Source organism: Cydia strobilella, chromosome 3 (genome assembly GCF_947568885.1).
Source record: "Cydia strobilella chromosome 3, ilCydStro3.1, whole genome shotgun sequence".
Classification (NCBI taxonomy): domain Eukaryota; kingdom Metazoa; phylum Arthropoda; class Insecta; order Lepidoptera; family Tortricidae; genus Cydia; species Cydia strobilella.
In genome coordinates, this window is record NC_086043.1 from 2,498,778 (window position 1) to 2,512,947 (window position 14,170).

Consider the following 14,170-nt stretch of genomic DNA (forward strand, 5'->3'; position numbering starts at 1 on the left):
ACAATTATTCAACGCATCACCTCTTTAACAATAAACTTGACATGTTTATTGTTTAGCCGCCTGCATTGCCAAGTCAATCAACAAACTAATTAACACCTTGTGTTTCATTAAATAGGGTTCATTGTCGGTAAATAGGGTGGGCGGTAAAAGTTAAAGCTTGTCTGTCGGTAACATTGTATTTTGAATCGAATTAAATATAGGCATGCCATTGCCCACGGCTCCGCCTGTATTAGGTACATACACCACTGTCTTTAGCGGCGTGAATTTTGCGTGCCGAAAATGAGTGCCTGCCGCGAAATCCAAAGTTTACAAATTTTGCGGGCATCTTTCTCTTTTACTCCAATTCAGGTGTAATTAGAGTGACAGAGAAAGATGCCCGCAATTTGCGAACTTCGTTGTTCGCGGTAGATTCTTCTGTATTTGGAAGTGTCCAACCGAAGTAGGTCTTGGTAGGTTTCGGCATTCATGCCGGCTGTACACACTCATCGAGAGCCTCTCGCCGAGGGACTCGGCACAGAATAAGTAATAGTATTATCATACAGAACGGCCACGCACCGCCCCGCCCCGACTCGAATTACCTCGCCCCGCGAAAGCAGATTGACGGCCGTTTGCCTGCCGCGCAGTACTATTTTTAAGCAACTTACACTATGACGCATGGCGCGTGTACAGACGTGCCGTTCATACATAGAAACGCAAATGATTTTTGATGTATAGCGTGTCCGCCCTGTGGTCTCGGCACTAGTCTGAAGGAAGCAGTATGTACACACTCGTTCTCGGTCTGTCTCAGGGTCTCTCGACGATTGGTTTTAGACAGTGGAAGAGGGGTTTTGGCTAAGTTTTTTTGCTGTGCTGACCTAACGTATCATATGTTAGAATTACACTGGTGCACCTACAATGTAGCGTGAAATTGTATAGTGATTTGGCATGAGAATGTGTCCTCGGCGATTGAATTGTCTATTCGATTGTGCAACAACTAGCACAGCAAAGCTCAAGCGATAAACTGATATCTGTTTCTACCTTTAAGAAATGACCATGGGAAGGGTTATTTATGATTTTAGTATTCTATTCATGTGTTCCACTGTAAAGTTACCGTTTGGATTTTGACTACAGCAGCATTACTGCTGCAGCTATGCAGTCGGCAGTAATGACGCGCTTCGTATCGATTCGTTTTTGTCACGCGCGTGACACAAACTATACATATTTCACCGAATTTAAAAAAGGTTTTTTCCGAAAAAACGTAGAATTTCAAACGTGCTGCATGTAATCCAAATGTTGTACTTAATTATTTATTTCATTAAAGTAAAGCTTAATCCTCCAATGCCTGAAAATCATTGCAAATTTAACGGAAATAGAAACAAACCGAAAGCTTTTAAAAAGCGATTCCAAATCGAAGTTCGAATGCTAACTGAAGTCATGAAAGTTACGTAGATTTTTCAACATAATTAAGTCATTAAACGAATTGCCTTAGCTCGTAACGCCAAATTGTCCTGTGGCACGGATTGGCACAAATTGGCACAATGGCGCGTGGCCATTGTCACTTTGTGCCATCGTTGTAACCGGATATTATGCGGAATTGGCTCGATCGTTTATTAAACGGCTATTGTGGTTTAAATTGAAAGATTACGAGCTATTTTGTTAAGGAAAGGCTTTTCACCGCTGTTGTGTTTTTTTTTACATCTAGCGACCCGCCCCGGCTTCGCAACAAATTATACACCTGAACCTTCCTTAAGAATCACTTTATTGATTTGCAGGTTGCAGTCCGACTGTATCAGCCCTAAAGAAGTCAATTGAATATAGAAAGAAGCTATGATCTAGAATCAACCACCAACGCTCTAGAATCAGACCAAGATAAATCTGCAACGATCTTGTTAGCACACGCAGTGAAAGTGTAATTTTAAACGTCAAACTTCTATGAAATTATGGGGATACCGCCGTTTAGCCAAAATATTTTTCGCCAAATTTCACTTCCTAACAAACTTATGGCATCAGTTTCATTTCCCAAATGAAACTTTAGCAAGTTTTTTACTTCGCAACCATTTCATTTCCCAACCCCATACTTGCGAAATGAAAATGACGTACTAGGTTGGGTTATGTTAGGTTGGATTATGAAAATTTGCGAAATGAAATTTTGCCAAATGATAATTTGCGTAAAATAGTTTGGGAAAGTAATACTTTGGGAAACGATTTTTGGATTAGTAAACCGAAATTATGACGTATTAATAACACTTGCACTGCGTGTAGGTACTCAAAATCGTTGCAGACTTGTCTTGGTCTAACTCTAACTATTTGACTGAATTTTTTAGGTTTGGTACACTCAGCGTCAAACTATTTGGCCACTTTGACTGATACTGAGTATTTGAACGTGTACAATGTAATGTACAGTCGCCATCAGATATATCGGAGCGGCCGAGGTGCTCACAAATATCTGAACACACCTCTATTGTCAAGGCGTTAGAGTGCGTGTTCAGATATTTTTGAGCACATCGGCCGCTCCGATATATGTGATGGCGACTGTACACTGTACATTACCCCACGCTCGCGCTCGGTACAATGTTACCAAAGCATATAACCCAAATCGATCTAATAAAACGCAATAACGTGCAAAAACCTTAATCATAACACTAGTAACAAAACACTTCAAAAATCAGTATGTTTATACTAGTCTTATATTAAAATGCGCCTTTTGGTATCATAGTGTAACCGGCTTAACCAGAGATTAGTGAAAATGAAGACTGTCAAAGTTTTTGCGAAATCGGGTTGCCATAGTTATTGGAAATGGCGTCAAATAACACTTAGACTTCCGCATTCCACCATTTGTTTTTCTCTCTGTTCAAGTAGCATAATGAGATATAGAGCTTTTAGCGACGCATGGTATGTGAAACTATAACAATCAAATCAAATATCATAAATTTTCTGGCAGCTAAGGCCCATAGATTCATACATACCTTACAAACTAACTAAATTTATTTTTGCGACGTTGTTTTCTGTTGCGTCACCTGATCTGGTGTAGGATTCGGAAGATTCCCACCGAACCGCCGAAATACCACACCCTTCGGCCGGAAGTCCGCGCTCGCGATGGTTTCCAGTAGCGACCAAATGACCAACATTTTGAATGAATAAGCACTAAGCAGTCTTCTTTTTCATTTGTCTCTGTCAACACTCATAACGCAACTCAATAAGGTTATGTGGAACACGGGTGGGCGAACTCCCGCGCAGTGTGGGCTGTTCTGATACTTCTGATTCACAACCTTACACCAGCCAGCTTATGCCCTCACTTCCGTCTCTTTATAATTGTTATTATTGTGGAGATCCCGTTATACTAGTCTTCAAACTGTTTTCGAATCAGACAGGACAGAAATGCCTTTTCGCTCAAACCCTGACTTTTGTGCTGATTTGAATATTATCTCCGCTGGTTTTCCTTGTCCGTTAAGACAAGATAATTTCCATTGAGGATTTGCTATATTGCCAATTTCAACACTTTACTAAAGGTCACTTTATTATTCCTTTTGCGATTGTTTTTGCCCATCTTTCATCTTTTTTGATGTTAATAAAACCTAGAAAATTTAGTTTTCTTTATTACACGTGCCGTTATCCGCGAAAAAGACAATAATATTACATTATGATACAAGTGTGCTAAGTTGGTCATTACACACGAGGCGATATTGTGCGCGCGAGCTGTAAGCGAGCGCGCAATAAGAAAGCCGATGTGTGTAATGACCAATGCACACGCGTTTCATACGACGTTTTTCAACACACTTGCGAGAAAAAAAAAGACTCATATTAATCAAATTTTAATAGTTAAAACAGTTAGTATTGTGTGTTGCATCTGTCATACTGCCGGCCGCCCCTCGCCCCGGCCGCGGGCGGCGCGGCGGGCGGGCCGGCCGGGCCGCGCGGGCGGTCGGGCGCGCCGGTGCCCGCCAGTCCGACCAATTATAAAGAAGGCTCCCTTTCCATGCATATTATTAGCAATCAGTTACCTTCTTAACTCAGTCGAATAATATAATGAAAAAGCACGAGTGGAATAATACACTGAAAGAGCACGCGTGTTTAATACCTATCTAGGATTATGAGCCAAAAATCGGTGGAATAAAAACGTCGTTTTGAGCAAGTGTGTTGAAAAGATTCAAATATCGATTACAGGACTTCGAGGAACCGCCGCCATCTTGGAAAATGATCTTCAGTCTGGAGAAACTTTCTACTCGAAATCGCAGTTAGAATAAGAATTAAGCCATTTTAAACCTTATAGTTTGATACTTAAGATACAAATCACTATAAATTAGGGATGTACCGACTAGTCGCCGACTAGTCGGGAAAGCCGACTAATCGGCCACATTTGTAATCGGCGATTAGTCGGCGACTAGTCGGCCAAAATGGCCGATTAGTCGGCCTATTCTTAATTACAGAAAAAACAGGACATAAACGATATAAACAGAGAATATCAAATGATAAATATCTATTTGGGTTGCGTACGAAATGTTTTGTACATACACAATTATTATTATCGCAATGTCGTCGCAGACCGTATCATATTTTGCATTTGGTTGCATTTACGAAAGTAGGTAATATGAATTTTAGGTAATTTTATTTCTATTACTTGAGGTGTCTTTAATTAAGCTGCTAGGTAGGACCTACCAACCTACCTTACAAAACGCGGGTCTCATAAGGGAATTCTATATCACTCAAGCCGCAGAGGAATTATTACTGTTATGAGTAATGGCGGAGCACAATGCTTCTACAGCCTTTGGTCACTGGGGATGGTAATAAATAGTTGAATTGTTATTCCACACGACCAGTCGTTAAGTCTTTACATCGGCAGGAAACATCTTTCAATTAGTAATTTGATAAATATCGCGACACAAATGGTTTTTGCTGTGTTGGACCAGCTAGAAAATAGTGAATTTTTATCGCGGTAGACCCGTTAATATCATTAAATATGTGTACAAAACGCGAGAGTTTAGTGTTACATAATAAGACAAAGTTATTGCAGTGAAAATCCCTATGTAAACTTTATAGAGAAAGTAATGATTACGGATTCGGCCGACTAGCCGACTAGTCGGCCGACTAATCGGCCACCTGAGCGCCGATTAGTCGGCCAGTCGGCTAGTCGGCCAAATCACTAGTCGGTACATCACTACTATAAATACTATAAAACAAATACCAGCCCCATTGTTATAGTCACATGCAGTACTCACAGTTTCTCGTTCAAACTGCGTCAGAAATATGTACACGTTTTGGAACTCTATGTCAATGGGATAACGTGAATATGTTTACACATATTTATGACAATGGATTTACACGGTGTTCTGGTAATTATATAGAGTGTCTAACAAGTTGATCGCTTAATTAAGATTAGTACTTGGAGTCTGAGAAATATTAGTATCATCAAGAAATGTGGATTAGCAAGAACTGAAGTAGAGAGTTTTCATGGAAACGACGATATTTTCGCTTGGTAATAATGTAGTTTTTCTCATTCTGCTATTTTGACGGTGAAATATTGCGTTTATGTATATAATCACTTTAAAATATTTTTTTCACTAAAATGTAAGTACCGTAGTATTCTCGGCGTGAAGTTGACCGATCGCATCAAAAACACTGTACTGCGCTCCAAAACTCAAATAGCTGACGTAGCTGAAACAGCCGCCAAGCTGAAGTGGGACTGGGACACGTTTGCCGTATGCCGGATGATTTGTGGGCTAAAATAACAACCAATTGGCTCCCACATCAAACCCGGGGTCGCGGCAAACCTCGACGGGGTTGGCGAGATGACCTTGACGTCTTTGACAGAAACTGGTGGGAGACGGGTCAAGACCGGGATACGTGGAAAGGGGGGAGGGAGGCCTTTGCCCAGCAGTGGGACACTAGGCTCATATAAATTAAAAATAAAATGTTAGGACTCCAATGGTACCATTTTTTTCATTTTGAAAGTTTAAAAAACAACCTAAACTTTGTATTTTTTTAATTATTTCCAAATAAACGTTTGGTATCCAATTTATTGTGCCATTATCTCAATATTAGCTTTTCTATGACCGTATTCGCTTGACAATGTCATGAGCACGGGTTCCCCTGCAGGAACTAAGCATCAGTAGAAAGCGTCCACGATTGAATTATGTACAGCCGACGTAGCACATGATTGGCGCGAGAGTATCTCGCAGCAATATAGACTACCCGTCCCCCTTTACTTCATACAGTTAGTAAAAGACGGGTAGTCTATCTCGCGGCGAGATACTGTCGCGTCAATCATGTGCTCGGCCTACAGGAAGGACAAATAATGCATCTCGCCAGCAGGCTGTGACCCTTCGAGGGACGCGTTAGCTATTAAAAGGCATCCCATTCCACATTCTATGCAATCTTATGACTGATGCACGTGTTGTTTTGTGCATGCATAAAAAAAATGCGACTTTTTAGTCTTCCTATTCCTACAACCAACCAAACATCAACAGGCCAATTCGAACGTGACGTGAAATAAAAATACAATTTAGCGAACATTTTATTGGCGATAAACGGTATGCCACCTTGCACCATCCCACTAGCCCGAGGTTAACCGGTTAAACCGTTAATCCAGTGTCAAATTGTACTGGTAACCATGGTAACTCCAGGTTTAACCGGTTAACCCGGGTTAGTGGGATGGTGCAAGTGGCGCTAAGTGAAAACGCGGCTTTACTAACGCTACACCGTTTCCACGAAAACAAAAGAATCCGGTGGCTCTTCGCGTCAATAACCATCGTCCACTATTAATGACAATTATTAAACTTTATTACAAAGACATAAAGTCGATGGTCAGTTAAAATTGTTGCCGTTAGCATATTGCTGTTTGCTAAACAACTTACTTCAAATGACACCCTACATGCAAGCTGCAGTTTTATTCCTAGAACCGAAAAACCATACGCCTTCAATATCCACATATACATACAGCTTTTTCATTTGGCACCGTATTAAGACTAAAAGGTAGTAAGTGAAGACCAAAATATATGGTATTGCGACTTTCTGGATTGGTGTGGTAATAGCCAGTGCGAGTGTCGAACAATGAGACATGTCTCTTATTGTGTATTTGCGTCAGCGAACCAGTGTTTAGAGTAAAGGTCTGAGTCCTCATCTTTAGGACTCCACTGTGTTTCAGTTCTATTAAGTACAACTTAAATTTTGTTACAATTAGACATTAACTCATAAACCTTCTTTTCTTGAGAAGGCTTCTCGTCTAAAATTCGCAGTGTATGAAATTTTCGTCTGAAAAAAAAAACGAATTACTTCGTGGTTTGTTATCGCGTTGTATGGCTGCGTCACAGATGATTTGTTATACGAATATTAGGGCAAATATGGCTCAGCAATCCATATGGCGCTTGGTAAGATTTTAGAACAGTCACCCAGAAAGTAAAGAAAGCCAGCGAACAGGGAGTTTGTAGGCTTTTTCAAGAAATTCTCCTTGAAGAAGCTCTATTGTTCTAATCTTAACACTGGACCTTAATCTGGATGTTTAACATGGTATTGTATAATGGTTAATGTATCGGGGTTATAGCGTGTTGCATTATAATGCGAGTAATAAATTATACGATTCACATGCTATTGATCCAAACCAACACAATAGAGTTGAAAGCGAGAAGTAGCAGACGTTGAAATCTCTCCTGACAACTTCATGCTGTCAAAAGATTTTAACTTCTTATTTAGGAACAGTCACCGGAAATATCTTTCGCAAAATTTATGGCACGCCCTCATTTTCGCTGCAAATACGGTTATTGATGATATTTTTGCGTCTGTCGTTGTGAAAAATATTATCGCTGGTGATTGCACAAGTAACCAATCCGCATGTGACACCTTTGAAGTGCGCCCGCCCTGCACAGACGAGAGTGCCTAGCCAAGACGCCAAATCGTTTGCGCCGTAGCGAAAGAAACGGTAATCTCTCTCTATCACTCTTCCATACTAGTGCGGCAGAGACATTAGCGTAGTGCATTTTTCTGTAAAGTGATACACTCGATTTTTTTTTATTTCTACTCCGAATCATGAGCTGATCCAAACTCCTAGGAAAAAAAATGTCACAAAATTGTCATACATTTTACGTACTCTCCATTCCGTTAGCGCCGTACAGTGTTTGAAAAATGGTAAAGGAATTGAAAAATAAAACTTGGGACGCTTTTTTTCTCCTAGTAGGATCGAAAGAGCTCGTCATTCTCAGTAGGAAAAACATTAAATTTACCTATCTTAGAAAAAAAGGCGAGTGTATCACTACAAAAAAAAACCCAAACGATTGGCATCTTGACTGCCTAGTCTGGTAACCCAGGTCTGATAACTGAAAATACCGACCGTAGAATAGGAAATTACTTTCATTTGAAATTGTAGATTTGTATATTTAAGGCCACCTCAGATTGAGCCAAAAATACTTCCACACATCAAATACATCCATTCATGTATGCGATGTGTCTTGCATGCTTCATTAGCGGACCACACATGCAATTACCCGTACGTAGCTGGCTTGGTTGGCTACTAAACGGCGTAAGTGCATATGCATATGCATGTAGAGGCAGTAGGGTTAGCATAGGAGCGCCGCGACTGTATCTCGCGCGCAAGATATGTCCTTTTTCTAACTGTATTAAATTAAAATGGGTTAAAATGGTTAAATGCACTGTATTCAACTCCAAACTAAAGTGTTGTGTAACTTTAGTATAAAATCAGGTGAAGACTGTAGGCTACGCTGAGATATTATTCTAACAACATTAGCGAAACCACCATAAGTATTCTCAGTTTGCCATACTTGTTACGAATTTCTAGGTCCTACTTAGATTGGTTGGACTTAATGCCTCGGTAAATGGAAATCACAGGGCTGACGTCGCGTGTTGGTGTTGCACATTGTAGCCATTACCTAGGCTAACAATGGAAACTGTGTCAGATTCGAAGAGAGTTTAGTTGCGTGCCTCTATGTACTACCTAGGTGTATAAATAGACTAAAGCTTACGGTCAATGAAGCCAATTTAATACTTTCCGACATTGCGATCGACACTTTCAGAGCCACTACACCATTAACTGTATAAGTGCAGAGCCAAGTATGTCACTAAAGGTTTCTGATTGCAAAAGGATTAGTATGTTTTTAGTGATGTGAGTGACGGGGATGATTGGCTAGGCTATGTAGCATTTTTGTATATATACACTCTAAGGACATTTGAAGATCCAGTCGAATAGATTAATAAGAATATACTCCTCGTACAAAACACCAACTAACTCCACCTCTCGTTTCAGGATACGGCCGCAAACGCCAGCAGAGGTCGTGGAAGGCTGCGCCATATGCGCGCGCGCGGGCGGCGCCGCCGGCGAGGGCGGTGTAGCCCTCGGTGCCGAACGAGCCTTCACCTTCGACTTCGCTTTCGAACCTAGCGTCGACCAACAGGAGGTTTACGAAACATGCGTGCGGAAGCTGGTGGAAGCGGCCCTCGATGGCTACAACGCCACCGTTTTGGCTTATGGACAGGTTAGTACTCAAATACCAAGAGAAGTAGAGTAGAGGTCGTGGAAGGCTGCGCGATATGCGCTCGCGCGGCCGGCGCGGCGGTGTAGCCCTCGTCGTTGAACGAGCCTTTACCTTCGACTTCGCTTTCGAACCTAGCGTCGACCAGCAAGCGGCGTATGAAGCGTGTGCGGAAGCTGGTAGAGGCGGCCCTGGATGGCTACAATGCCACCGTTTTGTCTTATGGACAGGTTAGTACTCTCTTACAACAAAAGCTTCAATAGAGGACTTGCAGCTAAAAGGCATGGCCCTTGGAAAGCAAACACTCGATCTACATCCGAACCGGTTAATAGATACGAATAGATGTCTTGCAGTAAGGTGATAGAGACGTAGGATTTGTAGGAAAATATTATCAAAGCGGAGGTGCTGCATCGCGAGGGAATTTGCCGGATTAGTAACCTAGCCCATTTTAAGGTTTCAAAGCAGTAGGAACAAAAGAATCGTGCAAGCGCGCACCTTATAGACAGAAGGTTCTTAATACCTAAAGGGGCCCACTGACTATCAGTCCGCTGGACGATATCGGCCTGCCAGTTGTTCGGAACTGTCAAATTTTTGTTCTAACTGACAGGCCGATGTCGTCCGGCGGACTGATAGTCAGTGGGCCCCTTAACTGTCTCGGCAACGCCTTCTGTATTTCGAACAAATACATAAAACATTAACAAAGTTTGCAGCATGTATCGGTAGTTTAAAAGTTGAATAAGCAGATATCGTGTTTATTTTATTTCCAGTCTCTATAATTGGCTAATTAACTGTCATATTGGTACTCGCCGTGTCAGTGCACTCACTCTAATTGCGGCATCTGTCAAAACGGCTTAATAGGACGAGCGCGATAAAGCAATGAAGAATTACAACAACGTTTCCGTGATGATTTGCGGCAAAAACGCTCATTGTGAAGTAATACCGTACTATAACAGAATCCACATGCGGGCGGTGGACGGTATCTTTTATAAATTAGAACATTCCACAGGCTTTTAGACCTGAACCAAGCTAACTATGCATAGCATTTCCAATGAAAAAATGTCATCATTGTCAAATTTCTATGAAAATGTTAGCTTAGACTAACTCTACTTCTATTCATGCGACGGACATATTTTGGAGCACAATTTTGCGTTTCACGGAATGTTACAAATTTAAAAAAGTCAAAATAATAGGTAGGTACCCACTTAGGCACCTAAGGACGACCGGACATCAAATAAATTTATATGATGTAAAATAGAGTGAGTCATAAACCAATAAAAGTTAAAAATATAAACCAATCAATAACCTGTTGGTGTATTAATGTCTAAACAAGCCGTGGAAAGGATATAAGTATGTTAAATATACTGTAGTCTAACCTAGCCTCTCTAGTCAACATGGGAGCGGCGACCGCCAGTCTAGCAGGTGTTACAATTGGCTCGAAGCGAACATTTGCCCGTTTTGATATATTTTAGCTCACTTATCGAATATCCTGTCTGTTATTAGTGTTATTACACTAATTGCACTCCAGGCCAGATGCAAATTGCGTGTCATTTGCTCAGTGATTAAGGGTGATGTATCATAAAAGGTGCATCCAAGCCGCATTAGCCGCATTTACCTTTTGTGGAGCAACACGGTGACACCTATGCCACAGGTGCTCCACAAAGGTTTACTGCGGTGTGGATGCACCTAAAGTGTCGTGAACGTCAGCTGCCGCTTCGTTTGTGGTTTGAAGTAGATGGACAGTAGGCTACCCGTATCCTAAATACGCAGCTGATGTTCACTTCACAAGCCTTCGTGACATATATATCTGGCCTTACGAAAACTTTATCATACAAATCTGTTGCTGGCTCACATTCAGCTATTGATTAATTTTGTATTTATTTATTGCGTATGGTAATTCAGGTTACAATAGCAGGTACAATATTGCATATTACAACATAGTTTCACTGAACACTACCTTTACACGTGTACACGCTTGTATATACTTATTACTCTATTAATAAAAACTAATTATAAAATGTCAAAATAAATTTATATTAAGAATACCGCTAAATAATGAAAAAATATAATAATTATGTGGGTTCAATGTCCATGTATTCTCTTAAACTATAAAAACATTTGTTTATAAGCCAATCCTGAACTGAACTTTTAAATTGTTTTATGTCTAATATCTTAAATTATTATTATTACGAGCCTATTGTGTCCCACTGCTGGGCAAAGGCCTCCCCCCTCTTCTTCCACTCCTCCCGGTTTTGAGCTACATCTGGCCAGTCGCTCAAAAAGGAGTCCAAGTTATCCCGCCATCGCCGACGAGGTCTGCCGGATCCCCGGTTTGACTCATGGGGCAGCCACTCTGTGGTTATTTTGGCCCACAAGTCATTCGGCATGCGGCAGACATGACCAGCCCAGTCCCACTTTAACTTGTCCGCTTTCCGAGCTACATCTATTATTTGGGTTTTAGAGCGCAGCGTGGTGTTCCGGATGCGATCCCCGAGTTTCACACCTAATATGCTGCGCTCCATACCTCTCTGACAAACCCCGAGTTTGGACTTCTGAGCTTCCGTCAAAGACCAAGTCTGAGCACCGTAGGTGAGGACTGGAAGTATGCACATGTCCATGAGCCTACGTTTGAGTGATAGAGGTAGGTCTCCCTTCATGAGGTGTTTCATGGACCAATAGCTCTTCCAGGCGTTCTCGGTCCGTCTGTCGACCTCTTTTTCTTGTCGCGCCTGGAAAGAGACTATTTGGCCCAAATAAAGGTATTCATGGACATATGCAATGTGTTCTCCGTTTACCTCAATCCTACGTTTTGTGCTGTTAGTCATGACTTTGGTCTTTGACATATTCATCTTCAGTCCAACCTCGAGGCTTGCGTAGCTAAGGTCTTCTAGCATATGATGTAGCTCGGATGCCGTTGAGGAAAAAAGGACAATGTCATCGGCGAAGCGAAGGTTGGTTAACCTTTTCTCTCCGACAACCAACCCCTTGTCTCCCCAACGCGGCGCAAGCTTCTGGAAGACATGTTCTAATGTGCTGGTGAAAAGTTTCGGCGATAGCGGATCTCCTTGTTTTACTCCCCTTTGCACTTCGAAGGACGGGCCAGAAGATTGTAGTTTTATGGCGGCTGTACTATGTTTGTATACGGTGCTTAGAAGTTTGATGTAACTAGGGGATATTTCTTGGTGACTTAGAGCTGTGAAGATGGCATGGTGTGATATGCTGTCAAACGCTTTTGAATAGTCTACGAAGGCTAAGTAGAGGGGGAGATTATGTTCGTGGCATTTTTCGATAACTTGGTTTAACGTGTGTAGGTGGTCGGTGGTAGACAGGCCGGGGCGGAATCCCGCTTGTTCGGGTGGTTGGTGCAGATCAAGTTGACCCGAAATGCGGTTTTCTATTATTTTTATAAATATTTTATAAAGATGGGATACAAGGCTAATAGGGCGATAGTTGCCTATATCAGCCTTGTCGCCCTTCTTATGCAACAGGATTATGTTCGAATGGCACATATTTTTAGGAAAAGATTGAGTTGCTATAATTTTATTAAATAATTTACAAATGTGAGGAATTAATGATGGCTCCCCAACTCGCAACGCTTCAGTTGTGACGCCATCCTCACCCGCGCTTCTGCTGTACTTCATTTTCCGAAGCGCTAAGTATACCTCATGCTCTGTGATTGGTGGGATGGCGCTGAAACTATCGTATTCGATTGGTAAATCTTGAGTTCGGAGGGGGTCCGAGTAGAGAGCCTTATAATATTCTGTAGCTATATTCAAAATTGTATTCCTGTCTCCCTGTTTTGTTCCTCTGCTGTCCCTTAAGCTAGTTCTTAAAATTATAATTAAAATTATAATATCTTAAAATTATATTAAATTATAATTAAATTCCTATTATTAACTTACATATTTTTATTATACATATATTGTTTAAGCCGTCCACTTAGTTTTCAACATTCACGGCATGACAGTCAAAGAAAACAAACTTATCCTCACTGTGTACAAAGCGTGTACAAAGCGTGTACAAAGCGAACTTTTAGCAAACATTTTCTCAAGTCGCATGCATAGTTGTTCTAACCAACGCCTGTACTCACTTCCAAAAAGACGTAACGTCACAGAAGTTTCAACAGTTTCGGCCCTTGTGTACACTAGAAAGGGTCCTTGACCCGTTGCATAATGAAGCCAACTGCAAGTATTGTTCAGGGATAGTATTCTGTGCACCTACGGCCGTCGCTAAACCAGTATTAGAACTGCCTAGAAGCGTAAAAGTTTTGCGGGAACATAGTTCATACTTGAAATGGTTTTCCATATTTTGTTGGTTTCGTATTGAGAATAATAAATAGCAGGTGTAATTTTAGCATTCGAGTCAACCTTCCGTTCACAATTTGGAGAATTCTAAAACATTGCAAAAACACTAGATTTTCTTGTGTTGGTAATTGCACTGATAAGTGTTTGATTCGAACAATAGTCGCGATTTGAGTTGGAACAGCTATAAATTAAGCTGCGAGGTTTTTGGTTCTATTCATGGAGCAATTCCGACATTAATGGTTATTGAGTTTAGTAAATAGGGTTCAAAGTAGGTTTTTTTAGGGTTCAAAATACGAAGCTGCAGGTAATGTAAGCTGCTTTAAGCTACGCTATTTTCAAAGGAATACAATATAACTTCCTGTAATGACTCATTTTGAGAGTCGCTCTGCACAAAATGACTTCGAGCGTTTTCAC

General features: G+C 41.2%; 1 protein-coding gene across 1 annotated transcript in view; it reads left to right on the forward strand.

Annotated features, from left to right (window-relative positions):
• The window catches only part of LOC134756190 (kinesin-like protein KIF21A), a 103,089-nt gene that overhangs the window by 19,486 nt on the left and 69,433 nt on the right, over positions 1 to 14,170 (forward strand). The window contains exon 3 of the mRNA XM_063693016.1: positions 9,230 to 9,458. Within this exon, the coding sequence (XP_063549086.1) occupies positions 9,230 to 9,458 (229 nt within the window). The remainder of the gene's footprint in view (positions 1 to 9,229; positions 9,459 to 14,170) is intronic.